This window comes from Xiphophorus hellerii, chromosome 19, assembly GCF_003331165.1.
Source record: "Xiphophorus hellerii strain 12219 chromosome 19, Xiphophorus_hellerii-4.1, whole genome shotgun sequence".
Classification (NCBI taxonomy): domain Eukaryota; kingdom Metazoa; phylum Chordata; class Actinopteri; order Cyprinodontiformes; family Poeciliidae; genus Xiphophorus; species Xiphophorus hellerii.
This window is the reverse complement of record NC_045690.1, coordinates 23,853,814-23,874,970: the sequence shown is the minus strand read 5'-3', so window position 1 is coordinate 23,874,970 and position 21,157 is coordinate 23,853,814. Positions and strand designations below refer to the sequence as shown.

The following is a 21,157-nucleotide window of genomic DNA, read 5'->3' as shown; positions in this document are numbered from 1 at the left end:
ACTTAATTTTAAAAAATGTACAGATAAATATTCAATATTTACTGTAAAAGAGACGGACTAGTAGAACAAATGAGAATAGTGTCCACACTATAGCAGTTTTTAAAACTCGTTTTATGTGACGGCCATTCCCATCTTGACAAACATTGTAAGCTGGATACAGTATGGCTTTTGCTTGCTTTATGAAAAACGAGTTGAAATCAGAACAATTATTCTCATTCTTTTAATTACAGGTTTGTTTGCTAAACGGTTTAATGTTGTCAATGCTAGTAATTCGAAAGCAAAACAACGTAAATTATTGTGACCCATGAAATTACAAAATTCCTCCTTCCCTTAAATATCCAAAGGGGTTAAAAATCGTTTATATCTGCAACTTTCTATATTTTCTATATTTTATGCTCTTTCTTTGTTTTTGTTTTTTTTTCTTTCTTGCTCTCTTTCTCTCTCTCTCACTTCCTTCCTTCTTTCTTTCCTTCCTTCCTTTTTTCTTTCTCTAACATAACAAATGGAAAAGACCCAGCATTTGTTGTTGTACTGATATAAAATGTCTGGAGGTTATTAAAGTGCCTTTTATAAGGCAGGACTTTTTTCCATCTTCATTTACATGGTTTTAATCACCTTCTCCTATCATCGGTGTTTGCTTTTATTCTGTACGGATGCAGAAAATTCAGTGAAATGTGAGAACACTGCAAAGTTTTTCAGAAATATTCAGCTCATTGTTTTTAATTCCTCGTGTGCTGTCATCTACCCAAATAATAACAGAACTTTTCTTCAGTGAACTTTTCTGTGAAACTTAACAGCGGAAGTACATATTCCACTGGTCAGATGTGGGTTTTTTTTAAATTATTCGTTTATTTATTCATTTTCCTGTCAGTGCGTATAATTTTTGTAACAACAATACAGCCGCAATCGATTTTAAAAATGATTAAATCTAAGATTCGCTGATATCCGGGCAAGCGAGGAGTCCGTGAATGCACCTTAATCCAGCCCAGCCGCTGAGTAGCCATTTTGGTCCCACCTAAAACAGACAGAGCCGCTTCACTTTGTGCCGCTGGAGATGGGAGAAACCGAGTGTATGGCGAGCGTTTCAGTCACCCGGACCTTTTAAAACCGTCTGCCAAACACCCACCTTTACCACCGAAGGTCATGTTGTTTTTTTGAAGCGAGTCATTTTTGGGGGGAAGAAAGAGGACTGTGGTGATTTTTGGAAGTGACGACCGACAGCAGCGCCTTCTCGTTAGTTTAGTTAGCTTCACTGACTGAAAGCCGAGCGGACAAACGGACTCCGGCTACCCTGTCGAGTCGAACAAAGGTTACAGCAGGAGCATGTTATCTCCGCAGCTTAAACGCTAAATACAAGTTGATTGTAATATTTTTTTTTATTTTAGTATTTTTTTTGTTACGCTCCGGAATTTCTCAGGTGCCTGGCTCTAACACGTCCGGTCTGGGCTGAAAATTGTCACGATCCATGCTGAGCCTATTTTTCCACAGAGACCTGCAACGCAAAGCAATAATAACCAGATTTCTTGGCTGGTGGATTTAAAACGGAGGATTATTTTTTCAGCTCAAACGGCTCCTGGTTAGGGAAGACCTAAGAAATGATGTCAACAAAAACTCCTTTGCCGACGGTCAACGAGAAGGTGACGGAAAGTGTAAGTAGAAGAGCTTGTTTATCGCATGTTTCTTTGGATTTCACTGATTTGTTTTTTTCTCGTTTGTGTGCATGATAACCCAATTGGTCCTCGGTGCGAGTTCTACTTTGATTGGAAATCGTAAACAAGTACAACTTCTGCGTCAAATCACGTCCAGTTCATCCTTGATGTGGATGCATCAATTCATTCTAAACTTAATGCTTTACCTGACGCCAAATTTGTGTTCTTACAGATAATAATGTGCAGTCGGGATGTTTAGGCCTAACCACGAACAAAACTAAAGTACTTTGCCTGCTGATTCTGGCAGGCAACAGTAAGTTTCTGTCTCGGCTTCCTATTGGCTGCCGCAGCTGTCACCAATGGGTTTCATCCAGTCAGCTCCCAGATCGGAGCTGCTTTGGTCCCGCCCCTTCGTGGCAGCTTGACTCCCCTCTGTGAGAAACAAAAAGTTGTCAAGTCGGTTGTGATGCAACCATCTGTGCTTCCGGCCTGAAAATTTTTAAAAAAATAAAGGGCCTCGGTCGGAATCATTTCAAACCGACTACTTTTAATCCTTTACGTGAACTGAAAATCATCACTAAAAATAATAATATATGTAACATCCATATACTCTACGCTGAGTCACTTTGCTTAAATAAGACTGTTAAACTAAATGTATGTTTTATGCGGTTTTACTAATAAAATATATAAAACTGCACTCCACAAATCTGACACGATATATTGCAAGTAGAAAACTATAAGAAATTAATTTACATTTTGCACAAAAAAAAAAAGTGAAATGTGATGAGTGCAAAATTGAACTTTTTGGTCAATATTCAAAATTCCTATGAGTGACAATCTGAACCCACGGTCAGCATGGCGGCAGCAGCAGCATCATGCTGTGTGAATACCTGTCTTCAGGATGGATGGAGCTGGGCAGAGGTGAGAATTTCCCTTTCCAACACAACATCCACTCTGAAGATGCAGCTGCAGCTAATGAGTTCCATCAAAGCATTTTTATGTCTCACAATGGCCCGTTGTAAGAGAATCTGGGTCAAGACTTTAGAGCCGATGACCACAAATGTTCTCCATCCAGTCTGACGGGGCTGGAGCTGCTCTGGAAGGGAAGAAAGAGATGGCAAACATTTCAGTCTTTAGGTGCGCGGGGCTGGCAGACTGGCACCGGAACACTTGATTTCATTGCAGATACAACAGAATGTGGTGGTTTTGTTGCCTCCAACTGTACAAGTAACACTTTTCAGATATTTTCTGCGTAAATATGCTGGGAAAGCATGAGGATTTTCTTCTGTTTGTCAAATTCTGTTCAATTTTGCATAGAATCCCATTAAAACACGTAGAATACTGTGGCCGTAGCTTGAAATCTGTAAAAGTTTACACTGCTCCCTGCTGTGAGAGAGGACGTTACTGATGGACCCACCCACCAGCTCGCATCTACACGTCCCCACTGTTGCCAACTTGTGGACTTTGCCGCTTAGCAACTTTTCAGGGTAAAAGAAAATTGGTATTGGTCAGAGTCGACAGGTCACAGTGATCGCCCAGAAAACTGCAATCAGTGCACCGCTAATAGAAGGTTCTGTTGATTTTCCCACAACTAAATGAAGACAGAGGCGGCTTGCTGATTTTTGTAACCCAGGTCATGTCGACGCGTGTGCCGTTAATAGTCCATTACAAATACGTACAAAGCTTTGTCAATATTTTTGCACGTGTCGAAAAAACTAAATTTTTCAACTGGAGTGTTTCCGTTAAATAAGAAACGCAGTTACAATCACACGTTTGTTCACACAATAAGTCATTAAAACACACGATCCTCAACTTCCTGCTGGCTATAATTATTTTTCATATTTTATTTCGATACGTCAGATAACCGGTTTATATTTTTTCAGATTGGTTTTATAATCTTTTTCCTTAACTACAATAATAACAAAAAAAAAAAAAATTCTGTCCACTTTATCAAACCTATCGTTTTTAAAACAAGCCGCTTGTTCCCTAATGGAACGAATGTGAAAATTAGTTCAGAAAATGAAAGAAAATATATTTTGGGGGAATTCTCAAATATGTCAGTTTTTTTTGTTGTTGTTGTTTTTTTTAACTTTGCGTTTATTTTCTACGGTGGCCGACAGGTGCAAATGCGCAGCAAAAGAGAAACATGCAAACAAAAAAAAAAAAAACACGCGCACAAATTAAATGCGGCAAGCAAAAAGAGAGACGCAAACAAAAAAGAAGACACCCCCGAATGAAATGCAGCAAACAAAAAGAGAGACGCAAACACCCCCGAATGAAATGCAGCAAACAAAAAGAGAGACGCAAACACCCCCGAATGAAATGCAGCAAACAAAAAGTGTTGAAAACGGAAGTGCTCCAGACCACTAGGGGGAGTCAAAGAAAATAGTATTCATTTCTATGGGACCAGATGCAAGATTCAGAGAAAGAAATTTGAAAGAAAGTAAAGGTATCTCTCTGAATCTTGCATCTGGAAAGTGTGATTATTGTGAGAAGTCTGAAACAATAGAGCATGTTATTTTAGAGTGTTGTAAGTATGAAGAAGAGAGAAGATGCATGCTGAGAGAGTGTGTAGGTATTAAAGAAAGGTTTAATTTAATAGAATTTTTGAGGAGAGATTTCGGGAGTAGACATATTCAAATAATTATTCGGTATCTTAAAAAAACAAAGCTATTTCATAGGATATGAGTAGAGCAAGTTGGGTGTGAGTGTGTAAAGAATATCAAAGAGGGGTATATAAAGCTATAAGCAAGTTGGATAATATAAGCAGGTGTGTATGTGTGGGGGTATGTTTAATCAGGAGTTAATGGAGGGAAAAGGTAGAAAGTGAAAGTTTATAGACCATCTCGAACCACACTCCATACTGGTAAGTGGCGGTAATGCTACTGTAAGTTTGTTGCCAACCGCCAATAAATACCAAGAAGAAGAAGAAGAATCTTGCATCTGGTCCCATAGAAATGAATACTATTTTCTTTGACTCCCCCTAGTGGTCTGGAGCACTTCCGTTTTCAACACTTTTTGTTTGCTGCATTTCATTCGGGGGTGTTTGCGTCTCTCTTTTTGTTTGCTGCATTTCATTCGGGGGTGTTTGCGTCTCTCTTTTTGTTTGCTGCATTTCATTCGGGGGTGTTTGCGTCTCTCTTTTTGTTTGCTGCATTTCATTCGGGGGTGTTTGCGTCTCTCTTTTTGTTTGCTGCATTTCATTCGGGGGTGTTTGCGTCTCTCTTTTTGTTTGCTGCATTTCATTCGGGGGTGTCTTCTTTTTTGTTTGCGTCTCTCTTTTTGTTTGCTGCATTTTATTCGCTTTTTGCTTGCCGCATTTAATTTGTGCGCGTGTTTTTTTTTTTTTGTTTGCATGTTTCTCTTTTGCTGCGCATTTGCACCTGTCGGCCACCGTAATTTTCTTATTGAAAAACACAACTAACCACTAAAAGAGTTCCCTAGTGTCGGCCTCTTTTATTTCTTCCTCCATTCCTGCGGCTGCAAGCCCCGAACACCTGCGCGTGACCTCCTCCGTCTCGTGACTCGTCACGGTGGCGACACGCACTCAGCTGGAGATAACGCGGAGCGCAAACAGCTCAGAACTATTGATGAACTGCTCTGCCTCCGTTCTGTGTCAACAAGCCAACCAGTAAGGAGTTTTAGATGGCACTTTTAGCTGATGTTGACACGGATAAGAAATGTAGGACTCCATGTTCCCAACGCGAGCGGAGGCGGCCTTTATTTTGAAGGCGTGTGGGGCCGGGTTCAGGTTTGGGCGTGTCAGCATTCCGCTTGACTAAAACGGGAGCTTTCTCCTCCTGTGTGGTCACTGGGGCTCCGGAGTCGGGGCGAACCGGCGTTGTTGGAGCGTATCAGCGGGCTGAGACATGACAGGGTCCCAGGCAGCCAGGAGACACCGCAGCTTTGTGAGTAACTTCTCCGAAAGAAACGAAGGACTTTCATCAAGGAATGCTTTTTTTTTTTTTTCTTCAGTCTCCCCACAGGAAGTCAGGAGCTGGAAAATGAAACAAAATGTTAGGATTAGATGTTGTTTTTTTCCACAGTTAGGTTCTAATATTGAGTTATTTTATTCCGCCTGCAGTCACCTTATCCTAGTTTATGATATTTTTTATCTGCAGCGCTGTTTCCAGTCAGAAGCCCCAAAATATTCCTGTAGAGAATGAAAATCCGTCTGGCTGAGTTCAGGGTTAAACTGACCTTATTATGGTCTACTGATGTTTTTTCACGTCTACTTCCTTCAAGCTTTGACGTTTCCAGGGTCGAGTGACTCGGACTGGAACTGCAGCCCCTCCACTGAGTTTTGTTTGATTTAATGTTGTTTTGCTTTTCATATTTGGTCCCTGTGTAAAAAGGTTGATCTGTGTGGACGTTTCAACTGTAAAAGGTAAATTTCCCACTTTATGACAGACCCTGAACATCCGGGGGGGACCTGATCACACCCAGGTAGCGCTATAGACAGGTGGGAATGGACTCGAAAGGTTTTGAGGACATTTTCTCTGCACTTTGAGACGACCTGAGATGGTTTATCTGGGGGTCTGAGCGCAGTCTGTCCAGAGACACACTGAGATTTTGAAAATCTCCCAGTTGGAGAGAAATCAATTCTATAAAAATAATAAAAAATGATTAAACTGATATCTTAAGAGACAAAAAAAGTTCTGTCCTTTCAATCTTGGTTTCTGGATGACATGCTGTGGATGATGTCCGGTAGTGTGAAGTCTGTCCCGATCAGTATTGAAACTTTTTGTACTCTACATTTTCTAAAATGCCGTCGTTCAGTCACCCAGCTAAAGGTTTCAGTGAGGTATTAAAAAGTTGTAAATTTAGGCATCCTAACTTTGGGCTTTAAATATTTATGAATATTTGCAGATTTCCTCTCACTGATCTCAAACATTAAGGTATCTAGTAAATCTGTGCACTCTTTGCTTCTCCCATAAAAGCTTTGGTGCCGACCTTTTCTTTTTGAGAAATGCAATGGACGAAAGTCAAGACGTTCATTAGATTTTCTATCATAAGTCTAACATTTTGTTTGTCTTAAATTTGTACATCCTTTCCTTTTTAAATGTTTCTATATTTTATTCTATCAGTAGTGTTTTTTTTTATTATTCCAGTTTTTCTTTAAGGACCACAATTAACAGATTTGAGAAACATTCTTCATAGCTTTTCTGCTGCCCACAGTAACTTTTAGTTTTTGCAATATGTATTGTCTACAGTAAAACAAGGTGGTTATGTGACTCCAGTAAGTAGTCCCTACCAACTGGAGCTGACTCTGTTATTGTGATTTGATCTAGAGTCATCAATAATCTGTCACGTTTCATAAGTCGGTCAGACCGAACGTGGAGCAGAGCAGAAATAATAGGATGTGAAACAGTTTTTATGCAGTTTCATGAAATAACATGAGTCAAAACTACAACATGGTTTAAGTACTGAAATGGTTTTAAAGGTACAAAAGGAAGAGACGAGCTGACTGCAGGAAAGAATCTAAACTGAGAGTTTGGCAATTAAGAAAAAAAACAAAACAACTTAAATTTCAATAGCCAAATGAAAACTGTCATAGCATGCAGTACCTCCATGGTAGCACATACATGTGAGACTAAAGTCAGAATGAGTTGAAAAGTCATTTTACCTTAAATTGTGAAGTATGTTGAGAAAAAGTAAAATAAGTTATTTCTGACATTGAAGTAGGTCTTAAATTTAAATCTTTGTCTGACAGAAATGTTCTCTCTTCACTGCATTGTCTGCTCAGTAACAGTAGGAACGCACCGTTCCACTTTTCTCACTTCCGATTCAGATGTGAGGTTTATCATCGGTCGAAACCGGTCAGAAAAACGGTGCTAACTTTACTTTGAACATTTTGTTTAAACAGATTGAAGTCTGCTGAATTCCAAATTTCTTTGCCAACTCTGCACCAGCACAGCACGCTTTTCTCTACACATTCTTCAGAGGTAACGGCGTTAGTTAGTTGGTAGTTAAGAGGAAGGGGAGGTAGAGACTCCCTGCTAATCAACACCGGACCACAGAGTATCTGTCTGCTCAGTTCGTTTCCTCCAGTCGTCTGGAGACAAAGGGACAAAAAAGGCTTTTCTGTGACGACACAACTTTTAAACTGCGACTGTTCTTGATTTTAGGCTGCACCATAACAAAGCTTATCGACCATCATTGTATTTCCTTTTTGTTTTTTAGCTTGACTGCATAACATAAATAGTGTGAGCGGTTACATTTTTTTTCTGCTCCACTTCCAGAGAAGTTTTTGTCGCAGATTTAATCAAAGTGGGACAAAAACACCCCCGCACTGAGACTGATGCCAGAGCAGCCGCCAGTCAGATCTTATGAAGACAACCAACAATGTTGACTAGCATTGTTAGCATATTAATTATTAGAGACATGATGTAATGTTTTCATCTGAGGTGTGTCGGTTCTGGTTGTTCTTTAGCATGAGTTATGCGCTAGCAGCTTGTTTACCCAGACTGATTAATTGATTGACCCTTTAGCTTTAATTCAGACACGCATGCCTTTCTGTTAAGAGAGGTTTAGCTAAACGTGCCTCAGGTGCTTTTCCGTAACATTTAGCAGTGTCAGTCTTACAAGTGACGTAAACATTTAACGTCGCCCCCCCCCCCCCGCCTCCACTCCCCATTTATGAAACTTCAGCAAAAATTTGAAAATGAACTCGGATTATTTTATTTATTTATTTTTAATCTGCTGACAAAAAGTGGACGTAAACCAACAGATGGATCTCTTAACGCCAAATGATCTAATTTCATTAACTTTACCCAAACGTGATGTGTGCTAATTAAAAAAATCCCGAGCGTTCTGTCTGCGACTAAAGAAGAGATGCTGTCAGCTGCGACTTCAGGGTCGCAACAACCAACAAACTGTGTCTGTTTTAACTGTTTTGTGAGAAACGGCTACATTCTATTAGTGGTGCTCCAATTGCTCTTTTCTGGCCAATCACCAATTTATTATTATTATTTTTTTAAATTTATATATATATATATATAAAAAAAGCCTGACCTTCCAATCTTGACCAATACCAATTTTCTTTTTTTTTTCTGAAAAGTCACTAAATATATTGACTAAGTTGGCAACAGTGGGGTGACGATTGTTAGACACTATACATTAAGGAAACTGGTGTGATTTATTGATGCACCCGTACATTTGATCTAAGACGAAAAGCTTCCACGTGTAACACAAAAGTTCTGTGAACTCGAAAGTCTTTGTGTGGTCATATATGATGTGACATGATGCATGATGACACTAGCATTAATTTCAATTAACCTTTTGAGTGCAATACTTTATGTGAAGCATGTCCAAGGACAGTCAAAAGCTGGAGCAGTCTGTAAGGATTCTGTAGTAAACTCCTGCTTCTGGTGTCCATTCTGCAGTAAAGAGGCTGAGATGTGGAGCTTTCAGGATGAGTCAGACTCTGATACCGAAAACAGAAATCTGTTTAGATAAAAAGATAACGATAGTCATATTTCTATGGTTGTGCTGATTACTGAAGAAATGACTATGACTTAATGTAGTGATATTTCGAGCAGAACCAGTCATAATCGTGGTTTATTTCCAATCTCAAGTTGTGTTTGAAACTAATTCTTCAGTTTTCCTGCTGTAAGCAGTGACTCATTGTTTACACCTGGTGTGTGTAAAACAAGATTTTGCTCATTTAAAATTTAACATCACAATTTCGTTTTCTGTTTGAAGTTGTCTTTAGCATACTGTATTAGCATTTGGCGTGACAAGCATCGTTTCTCTTTGAGACACAATGCTCAGTGGTAAGCCGGCTGTTAGCATTTCTCCGAGCCTTCCAGAAGGCTGCCAACATTTCATATTCAGCATGTTCCATAACAAGTTGAAACTTTGAAAGAACAGGACAGACCGTGTTAGCTGCACTTCATTCAGTCTTCCCGTTATCTGCTGAAAGCTGTTTCCTGCAGCCGGAGTAAAGCAGACACGGCTTAACATGTTCCTTTTAGTTAGCTTTAGTAACACTTCTTTTTTCCTTCCTTCCTTCAGTCTTCTTCACTCAGTAACACCCTCCACACCACATAATGTTGTGGCTAGCATGAAATGTTAGCACTTAATACTGATTGGAAATGTGTCAGATCTTGAAGTTCCCTACTGAGTAAGCTGAAAACGGCCCAACTCTGGACAAAAAAAAGCAATTCTACTAGTAATAAGAGAATATCATGAGTTCAAGTACCAAGTCACACCTGGTGTGTGCAAACAGAGGTGACTTACTGAATCGCTGTGGTTAAGATTGATTTAAGTCACAGCCTTGATTAAATCAGGCTTTCCGACAAAAAAAAATAATCAAAAATTGGTAACAGACAGAACCAGAATCGGCAGATCAGCCTTTTTAAACGGCGATCAACCAGAAAAGTGGATTTCTTTTAATCTGCAGTTTACTGGTACTTGAAGCACTGCAGCAGTTCTCTAACGTTGTTGTCCTGTCCGCAGCACACATCTCACAGCAACGGGCGCCAGGAGCTCAGCACACGCTCAGGTCGGACCGGCATGCGATCCCGCAGCTCGGACGAGTCGCAGCAACCCCATGTGGGCAACTACCGGCTGCTCAAGACCATCGGCAAAGGCAACTTCGCCAAAGTTAAACTTGCCCGGCACATCCTCACCGGCAGAGAGGTAAGCTGCGGAGATCGCTGTCTTTTACTTTCAAAAGTGAGTTCTCTAAAGTCGGCTCCTTCAGGCTAGCCAGGAGCAATTAGCAAACACCTGTTGGGACAGCACAACTGCTGAGCTCATTATAGGAGCTACTTCTCTGAGCAACGCTGGTAAAATGTTGCTAAATGTTAATAGAGGAGCCATGTTGTGCTGCCTTTCTGAAGGTGGAGTTTCAGAAATAGAAGAAGCTTCTTAAAGAGGCAGAGGCCCAATTTCAAGGCGTTAAGTTACACTCAAATTTCTTATATTTGAGTTATATACAGCATTTTTATAACTACTGAAGGTAACAGTTACTTTAGTGTGATATAAAATTTCATGATGCGCCTTGAAAACACTTGATACTGCCCCTCTAAGTTACAGCTGTAGAAATGAGAAATGTAGTTATATGAAGTAAAATAGAAATGTAACTTCAAATCAGATTACAAGTAAGGGAATGTAATCAGAAACAAAATAAGAATTTTGCAAAATTCAGAAATAAAAATAGAATTCCACATTTAAAAATTAAAGTAGTCTTTGTTTTGATTTGAAATGTAAAGATAGCTTGTAGCAAAATATAGAAATTGGAAAAACAGACTTGAAGTTTGAAATATAAAAAATAAATTACAAATGCACAAACTAAAGTAGCAACATGTAAAAAAGTAAATATTGCAGATTTAACTGTATAATTATAGATTGAATTTAAATTGTACGGGATCTAATTTTTGAAATGAAGACTTGAAATCGGGTTGCTGAATCTGTTGTTCAGCCAGGCTGCTGCTGCTGCTGCTGAGCGTTTGATTTCAGAAATGATTGACATTCCACTCCGTTGTGCTTTCAGACGGCCTCTAAACTCTGTGAATGGTAGCACTACAGTCACTTTGGTTTATAGAGCTCCAATTCGTGTGTTGTTTTCAATTACACAGGTGTTGGCTCCATCTTTTTTCACACTTTTCCACCTCTGGCTAAGTTATAATTTTTTTTTCCCTCTCCACAGGTGGCAATTAAGATAATAGACAAGACACAGCTGAACCCAAACAGCCTTCAGAAGGTAATTTGCTCTCTCCAGACTCTGCTGTATAAATTGTACCTAGCAAGCAGCTTCTGCTGGGTTAGTATAGAGATGTGACTGTAACCTTGTGGCTTTTCTGGCTCGTGAAGTTGAGATGACTCGGCGTTATCATGACCTTTGCATTCGATTTGAATCTAAAAAAAACATCTGATCATTCTCACTACACATAGAAGAGGTTCCCCCCCACCCCCCAGTTTCTCCAGTGTCTTTCCTGGCTGGTGGTCGTAGCTGGGTTGGTTTTCATTTGTTCTTGGCAAAAGTCTTTGTATCGCTTGAACCTTTTTTTCACATTCTGTCCTGTTCCAACCACAAACCTCAGTGTGCTCTGGTGTGTTTTTGTGCCGCGTGCCCACACAGTCACACTGTGAAGTGGAAGGAAAATCAAACTTGTCTTTGTTTTCGTTCACAAAAGTCTGAAAGGTGTGGCGTGCATTTATATTTAGACCACCTCCATTCAGTGTTGTCTTCTTTTTTTTTTTTTTACAAAATATCTTCAGCTCATTCAGACTGAATAGAGACTGTCGGTTCAGGTGAATTATCAAGGCTATCCAAGGATGCTTTCCGTCTGGACTTTGACTGGACCATTAGAACACATAAATATACATTCACACAGCAGGCAAATGTGACCCAAACCTACTTTGTTTTAGTTTTTTCCCCAAACGTGACCTATGTGATAATATTTTTAAATTATTGTTTTATTTTATTTTTCTGGGCAGTCTGGCCACAATTCCAAAGTTTTCACCTCCCAAAATATCTAAACTGTCCCACTAAACTAAATCAGATATGATTTTAAAGTGTCTGCAGTTTGAAGGGTCAGTCTGTAAACGGAGCTCTGCGTTCTTCTTCTGCAGCTTTGGGGTTATAAACTGCTCACACAGAAGTCTGTCTGTGGTTGCATGTCATTAGTAGCATTAATAACCAGGCAAATAAAAATGGGATTACAGCAAAAAAAAAAGTATTTATTTCCTGTTGCCTAATTTATTCAAGGCTAGGTGCATTCTGTGAAAAAAGACCAATTTTTTTAACCTTGGCATTATAGGACTTTTTGATTCTTAATAACAAGGCAGCAGTATCTCCTAAACATTCCTACATTTATAGTTTTTTTTGTCTTAAATTTAATTCAAGATGGGATTAAAAAGGTCTTTAAAAAAAAAGTAATCTGTAATTTCTCCAACAAAAAGAATATTTTTTTTCAGTAGCAGTTTTGAGTCATGTGTAGACATCTTTATGTCCTTCTGTGACTGGAGGTTTTTGAGGCTGCCGCTAACTAGCTGCTAACATTAAACTTTTCTGTGTATCACGGGTAAGTGCAAATGTAGCTTTGAGGTTTGGTTTTCCTACTGGCTCACTTCTATTACCAACCCATAAATTCTTTTTGTCTTTAATTCAAGGTGCAATTAAAAAAGGGTCTTAAAAAGTCTTAAATTTGACTTTCTGAAACCTGCAGGAACTTTGTTTTCTGCTCTTAGATGATCAGTCTGCGAGTTAAACCTGAGCTCTGTTTCCCGTGTCTTTGATGGGGGGCGTGTCCTCACTAATGAGGCAGACGAGTGTTTTGTCCCATCATGCCTCTGTGACTCCCGGCCCTGAAGTTTTCGGGGAAATGAGAGCAGCATCGACTCGTTCTTTTGAAACCGTCACACAGATGAGAGCGGCGAACGGCCGCTGCTGATGCCGGCCCCGCCTCCCGGCTCTCCTCTCTGCCCCTGGTCTCCCTCTGTGCTCGGCCAGTGGTTTTCCATCAGTTTTTCCAAAGCTCCATTGATTGTTGCCTTTGAAGCTCAGGGGCCCGGGCCCTTTGGCGTTTGCTGTGACACAAAGACACTGAGTCATGACGCCGCCGTTCACAGAAACGCAAGGCGTGAAGCCTTTGTGTCGGTTCTTGTTGTTTTTAGGTTCCTGCTTTGTCACCGCCAAGAAAAAAAACCCAAAAGAAACATAGTTGTCAGATTATTCCTCGTGCCGTTCCAGAAAGTATTTGACTTCTTTTAATGTTTATTTTAAGGAAGCAGGGCACGTTGATCCTAAAAAAAAATACTTGAAGTCATGTTCATGTCATGTTTCCATTTATAGACAAACTGACTGTTTTTTCTTTTCCTTTTCTTGTTGAGATGAAGGAAATCCAGTCACGGATTGGTTCAGCCAGGCGTTAACAGAGGCTTTATCAGCATTCACCCATTCTTTTAAAACACTCTTTTACCCAACAGTTAATGAGCTAATTTACCAAACTAAAGGTACATTCCACTCCATGCGCTTGAACGATGGAATATTTTACCAGAATTCCCAATAAAATCACAGTTTTGACCTGGAATGTCGCAAATTCCTCGTCAGTCTGGACCTCAGAATCCATAACTGTTAAAGGTAGTGATGGACTGAGGTCACGTTTTTACAGTTTGGCATCAGAGACCATGACTAAATCACAAAAAAAGTCTACAATAGCAACATAGCAGAGCTAGGATACAGGGCTAGGTACAGCCAGGCGGCAAGGCCTAAAATATTACGACATATTTTAGGCCCATCAGCAATACGTTTTATATTTTATTTGTTCAAACAAAGAAAGATTTTGCGCTGATTATAAAACACTAAATATATGTAATGCTGGTCATCCCTTTAATCATTTAACAAATAAAGAGTAAATTTTATCCTAGTTTTGTTTTTTAAGGACATTTCTGGCTGGGAATATACCACTTCCATGTGAAGCTGATCTCAACTGGTTGTCACGGCAGCAAATGTTAAATTGCCCCAGAAATTATATCGATGAACCGTAAAATTGTTGTCCTGAGATCATTTCCAAGTAATAGATTGACAATGTCATAACAACGCAAGTTTGGTTAATTTTGCACAGATCACTTCACACTGGAACTGGAAGATACTTTAAATATCCAAATTAAAACATAACAACCAAAAACGGTAAATAAAAAGAAGATAAACCCGAATTCCAATCAAAACCACTAATAAAATGGATGATCAAGTCTGTAAATAAATTTCCTGTCAGAAAAGATCAAGGATGGAAATTATGGAGCCAATTTAATGATGCAATTGATTAATTGCTTATTGCGACAGCCAATATTATTTAAGAAGACTGAATGACGGGGAGTTAACAATAGTCACCTCACTGTTGTCAGCTTAGTGTCTTTTTAAGCTGACAACAGTGAGCTTGGAAATCACTAAATGTATATTTAGTGATTTTTCTGACAAAAAAAAGAAATGGTATCTGCTAAGATCGGAATCGGGAATTGAGGCTTTTTAAAGATCTCTGATCGGCCTGAAAACTACGATCGGTGCTGCCCTCCCTCTGTCCCTTCTGTGGTAATAATTCCCTTCATCTGTTGTAGAAAGTGTCTTTCCAGAAGTGCCGTTCCAGCTGATTTTGACCGTTTGGTCGGGGTGATGCAGGATTGTCAGCCAGCGCTCCAGAAAAACAGCCAACCTGAATTAGACTGGTCTTTTACGTAACAGTGGAAAGGGTTGAGAGGCTGATGGCAGACAGGAGGGTGTTTTTGTCTTTAGAACCTAAAGATATCCGTTCAGTAATTTAATTGTTATGCATGGTTGAGATGACGCATCTGAACTCTCCAAAGCTCTGGATGGGATCGCTGTCAAAGGTCAAGGTGGGAGTTCAGCTCTTAAGTCTTGACAAAATGTAAACAGAGGAGGCTTAAAGCTAAGCCTGTTAGCATGCACACTTTTCTTATTAAATCACAACAAATCTTCACCCAAACCAAAAAAAAAACCCAACTTGTTTTTATCATCTTACTGCGTTGTTTAATCAGACATCAGGTACTGCCATTAAGAAGTTTGTTTTATTTTTAATTAACCAGCTGCTTTAAATCAGGATTATATAACTTCAGCCGAAGGCAGTTGTTGTTCGAAATGAATTTCCCAAGCTAAAGTTAGCATGTTGACCCATTAACGTCTGTGATGGCCCAGTATCTTCTGACGTAAGCTAACATTAGCCAATACTAGCACAACAGTGAGCCCACTGAATGTGGAGTGTAAATCTGTGCTGCTGTTTTTGACATGTATGAAATTTTTTTCTTTTCTTTTTAGGAAGAAAACAGAAGGTGGAGGTTAAAAATGGTTTTTGTTGGAAGATTTTGTTTTTCATAACTGCTTTGCTTAGGTAATATATTTGAACTCGGATCATTTTCATCCATTGTGTTGGATTAAAAGGAAATGCAGAGCTTAGTCATTTAAGAAAACCATCCCTTGTTTACTTCAGGTTCTCAAAGTAAAAGCTCCCCTAAGTAAGGAATAACAAAGAGTTAATTAATCTTCATCGCCTCCCTGTTCCAGCCTGTGTGGGAGGTCGAACCTTTGAGGCTCATTTAAGTCGACGTGTTTTTTGGTTTTCTGACGTGAAGAGAACTGAGGACTTACTGAGCCCTGCATATGCACTCAGTACCCCTTCAATGTTTTTCAGGTTTGACCAACAGTAGCATAAGAGCAGTATTGGCACATAACATTAAAATGAAATTGATATATTGATTCCATTTTTTTTTTTAAAGAAAAAAATCTCTGAAAAGTGTGGTGTGCAAATATATCCAGCCTCCTCTTCATCCAGAACCCCTGAATTAGATTCAGGCCCACTAACTGACTTTTACACCTTTTGGCCTACATGCATTTTTCTATTGGCGGCAAACTAACGCCTCAGATCACACAGTGACACAGTGGTGGCAGGATCATAATGTGGGGTGGCTTTTCTTTAGCAAGCCACCCCACATTATGATCCGCTTTGTAAAACTGGATCAACATTAACAACCAGAATATGTTTCAGGAGGGGGAGGGTAGAGTGATGGTCATGTGATATTTGTACAGTAAAGTGATGGTGATCAAGTGTTCTGAATAGGACTGGACAACAAATCTAACTGTATGTATTGCGATAGACCTGATCAATATTAATAGGCAATACGTCTGATTAAAAAATTCAATATGTAGAATATTCGCTGAACTCCGATCCAGAACCATAGAGCATCCTGGGGGTTGTAGGCAGAGGGAAGAGCTTAGCTGCTCAGCCTCTCACGGCAAGCTAAAAAAAAGTTGGTTGCATTGATTAAGTCACTCACGGTTTGGTTACCTAGCAACAACCTGTTGAGTAACTTGCGCAGCAGCAGTTTCAGGTTTCGTCACCGTGTCTCATAGCCGTTTAAAAATAAAAACCAATGGGCGTGCTGTGGTGGCGTAGCGGTTAGCGCGACCCGTATTTGGAGGCCTTCAGTCCTCGACGCGGCCGTCGCGGGTTCGACTCCCAGACCCGACGACATTTGCCGCATGTCTTCCCCCCTCTCCTTCCCTGTTTCCTGTCAGCCTACTGTCATATAAGGGACACTAGAGCCCACAAAAGACCCCCTGGAGGGGTAAAAAAATAAAAACCAATGACGTAGAGAGAAAACTGTGGATAAAACAATAGCAGAGGAAAGGTCACATCACTAGTTTGGTAATGTTTCAGATATTTAAAACAAAAAACTGTTTGATAATTTATGATATCGACTGTTGAGAAATTCTTAAATCATGATATGTTTTTCAGCCGTATCGTCCAGCACTAACTTATGAAGACCTTTAACTAAATCAGAAAAGCAATGTGGATGACGTGGTCTCTTCTAAAAGTGTCAAAAGTGTAAGGAAATATATATATATATATAATATCGGTTATCGGTCATAACAGCAGTATTAATACTGGTGCATCCCAACTTTTTTTTTTTTTTTTTTTTTGTGGAACAGTTTAGTGCATGAGTAAACCAATCTGTTTTGATTCCCTGTTTTACGTCAGAACTTCCCACACCAGGAACATGGCTTGTTCAGACTTTTCAGATTTCTTGCGCTGAAACGTTCTGGCTGGACGCAGACCCAGCGATTACATATTGTAGTCTCCTCATCTGTTAGTTTAAGGATTTGTTCGTTCAGGCTGATTTGTTTGTCCAGACGAGAGCTGAAGGATCCCAGTGACGGACTGAGCTGAACAGAACCTGTTCAGAGTCCTAGCTGAGATAAACAACGTGGCTTTGCTGCAATAAACAGCAAACACACATCTTCGTCTCGGGTAAAACTCCAGAGGCTGTAATTTGTTGTTTGTGACTCATCGCTCAGCCTGTAACCGGATGGAACGGAGGCTTCCAAAAGCACACAAATAAAAATAAAACCCAGGAAGTGATCTAATGTTTAGTCCACTCAGACTTGTTTATACATCCTGGATCAGTTGTAGTGGATACGGGAACGTGTAGACTCAGTTTCTCCTTTTGGTCTTCTAGCTTGTGAAAGCCAACAGCGTCTGTGATTTTTAGCTTCGAGCTGTCTTACTTCCCCTGAAGGCGCCTGATATTGATGACAAAATGGATGTAGTCAGAGCACGCCGCGCATTGTTGCAGTGGCACGTTTTTGTCCTTGACCTAGTTTATAGTGTGGTTACCTTATTTCACTCTACCGTTCTTTTACCTAACCATTTATTTCTAGTTTTTTTTCTAGTTTAAATTTCATTCAAGCTAGTATTAAAAAGGTTTTTAAAAAGTCTTGAATTTGTCTTGCTGAAACCTGCCAATTAGGCCTGTCTCGATAAACAATAAATCAATTACCGGTAATTGCATGATAAATTAAAACGAGCTCAATGATTTTCATTTGGGTGATTTATGGTTTTTCTCTCGTCTCTTTCTACCGAAAACTGGTTAAGTCTTCAGAATGATGCTTTGGTTTCATCTAGGCCTTATTTTTTTGTTGGACAGTTTTGTTTACAAAGACTTCATGATTCATTCTATTTGTTTTTTTCTGTTATTTAATTTGGGTATTTAAGACGTCTTCCGGTTTTAAATATTCATTAGAATTTGAAGTTTATTAATCTTTGAGAATATAGTTTTTGCATTATTTTGCGATTACCATTATTATTACTTGGAAATGGGCTCTAACAACATTATCGTTATATCGCAATAATTTCTGGGACAATTTATCGTCTAGTAAAATCTTTTATAGTTACAAACCTTCTGCCGGTACTCTGAACAGCCAAAGAACAGATTCCCGATTCCTATTAATTTTGACCTGTAAAATTAGCTTTATTTATTCACCTGCATTAATTCTATTTCAGGCTGAATCTGTACAGTACCTGAGGTTGAAGCGATATTGCCAGACACATGCGGCATTGATCTCTACTTTCACACCGCTCAGTGCCAGCAGAAAGAACCTGCAGGTTTTTACCTGTAAAACTCTGGCGCAGTAAAAGATGGGATGGCCTGCCGTCGGCTGTTTGAACATGACTGTGCAAAAAAGGAAAAAGCTTCTACTACAGTTCAGAGTAACGCGGTTAAATGCTGTTAACTTGGAGTTCGATTGAAACTAGCCTACACAGAACTGATCAAATCTTCTCGTTGTCTTTCTTTGTTCTTTTTATTTAGAAGATTATCTGGACTTGAGCAACATTCACATCTGGCGGGTAAATTAGTTTTAACCTTTCAGTACACAAGCTATTGAACAGGCAATATTTCCTAAATGATCATATGTATCTCAGTGGCGTTGAATATTCTTTAAACGAGTCCAGATGATAAACTTGGTGACATTCTGTGCTATTTTATTTTTGTACCAAACGGGAGTCGATGTACCGCCATGGGAAGCTGTTTGTCTCGTTTCACCAGACTTCAGTCCGACTCACCGAGCTGCATCACCTTGTAACATGAAAGATTTGTCCTGACTATTCACTTTCAGATCACCTTTGATGAAATGATAAGCTTGTTGTTTTGCTGGTCAGAACCCGCCATGCCTGGAAAACTCCCAATCTGCAGCTCCGTGTCTCAGACCGTTTTAAAGCTTCAGGTCTGATTGAAGCTTTAAAACGGTCCAGTTTTAAAGACAATAGAGTGTGTTTGGAGTCCAGTTTGAACTGGACTCCAAACACTCTCTATAGCAGGGATGGGCAACTCCAGGCCTGGAGGGCCGGTGTCCAGCAACTTTTAGATGCATCTCTACTTCAACACACCTGAGTCAAATAATGAGGTCATTAGCAGGACTCTGGAGAACCTGACTGCACTTAGGAGGTGATTCAGCTGTTGGATTCAAGTGTGTTGGACCAGGGAGACGTCTAAGAGTTGCAGGACACCGGCCCTCGAGGACCAGGATTGCCCACCCCTGCTCTAGAGTGTGTTTGTGACTCCAAACACACTCTAGTGTCTTACTGATATGAATCAGCAGTTTATCTACTGGGGGTCGCTGTGAAGTGATTACATCTAGAATCAAAGATTGCTTTATTTCCCAAAAGAAACGTGGGTCAGACTTGTGTGGGGGTGTGTGTGCGTGTGTGCTCCAAGGCGACCCAATGGTCGAAGCCTCACTGAATTTGAAAACGGCCCCCGCTGTTTATCACCATCTGTTAGCCTTTTAGGCAGAGCAGAGCAGTGCAGGGTTCTGGGCAGAAAGTGTCCCAGTACATCTACCAGCCTGAATCTGTCCACACACCTCTGCCTGTTGCTCACACACTCTGCCTGCTGCGGTGTCTTTATTTATACCGCTGGGCCAGGGCGAGCCGTTTCATGCATTCAGTTTTTTGTATCTAAATGACGTTCACACCAAACTCAGTAGCACACCGTGTTGGCATATGTCCAACAAACTGGGCTGGGAAATGATTATTTTTGTGGATGCTAATGAAAAGAATCCCAACCCGTGTGCACCCCTCCGCAACAAACGTTTTCTTTCTCACCACGGGGTTTATTTCCATGTAGTAAGTAGAACCAATAAATTCTAACTTAATGAAAAATGGATTTTTGACATATTTCTATTCCTCGTGATTTTGTAGGCTATTACAAAACATCTTTGTTGAAAATACAAAATTTTTTTCTATATATTTTCTTATTGTAATTTTCAGAGCTAAATTTTGGGTTTTAACTAGAATTTTTCAAATGAACAGCTGAAACATGACTACGCAATGAACACGGCTGCAGCTGACGAGTTTAGTGATCAATTATAAATTGGCACAAAAAATAAAAATAAATAAATAAATAAAATTGGCACATTCTGTAGCTTTTTCTGAAGCTTATTTTTCACAATGTTAAAAATGCACAACAAATAAATTAAAGTATTTATCAATCAATCAATCAATCAATCTTTATTTCAGACACAAAAGAGGTCCATAGTAAAACAAAGAGAAAAGAAAAAAAACAAAAAGAAACATGACAGTCACTGAGCCACAAATAAATGATGACGCCAATGTTTCCACAATCTTGAGAAAAATCTCGCTGTACTAAAAACAGGGTTTACTAAAATTGCTATTATATTATTGTATGACACGGGTAATCTACACATACATTTATACATGAGATTCCTGAGCGCAGCTGCACATGTGGGAACAGCGTTATGTGCAAACATGTGGCTGGCACTGTTGTGACTTTTTTACACTTATGTTATTCGGTATATTTGCATGATAAGTGACTGATTTACAATTATATGTTAAGCATAATTTACATGATGATTATTATTAATTGTATTGAACATGATTGTATATAATTACAAAGGTGAAGTGAAATATATTTAAGTGCAAGACATGATTTATTTGAATAGAGGAAGTCTTTTATTTTGAAGAATGCTTAAGGATCTGTTACTGTTTGTCACTATCTTGCTTTGTTGACTTTTGATTGCTATTGGTAACGAACAGCTGTTGCTCGTTATCAGCTGACGCCGTTCTTTTTCTCTTCAATAAATACTGAACAGAAAGGTTCAGTAAAAGAAATACGAGCCTCCGTCTTGTTTGAGAAGAAGCTTTACTCCGTAACATTTTGGTGCCGAAACCCGGGAATAAGGATTTTTT

General features: G+C 39.5%; 1 protein-coding gene across 31 annotated transcripts in view; it reads left to right on the top strand.

Annotated features, from left to right (window-relative positions):
* Positions 1 to 990: 990 nt before the first annotated feature.
* LOC116709502 (MAP/microtubule affinity-regulating kinase 3-like) overlaps positions 991 to 21,157 on the top strand; it is a 60,957-nt gene continuing 40,790 nt past the window's right edge. For 14 of the 31 annotated variants that reach the window (XR_004336884.1, XR_004336882.1, XR_004336883.1 and 11 more), the window contains exons 1-3: positions 991 to 1,649; positions 10,110 to 10,292; positions 11,305 to 11,358. Coding sequence is in view for 28 of the 31 variants with exons in the window: in XM_032548074.1 (XP_032403965.1) it covers positions 1,596 to 1,649; positions 10,110 to 10,292; positions 11,305 to 11,358 (291 nt within the window). In the remaining 3 variants the exon portion in view is untranslated. Of the gene's footprint in view, positions 1,650 to 5,438; positions 5,558 to 10,109; positions 10,293 to 11,304; positions 11,359 to 21,157 lie in introns of those variants that run through there. The other 17 variants (XM_032548065.1, XM_032548063.1, XM_032548060.1 and 14 more) reach the window with 4 other exon arrangements.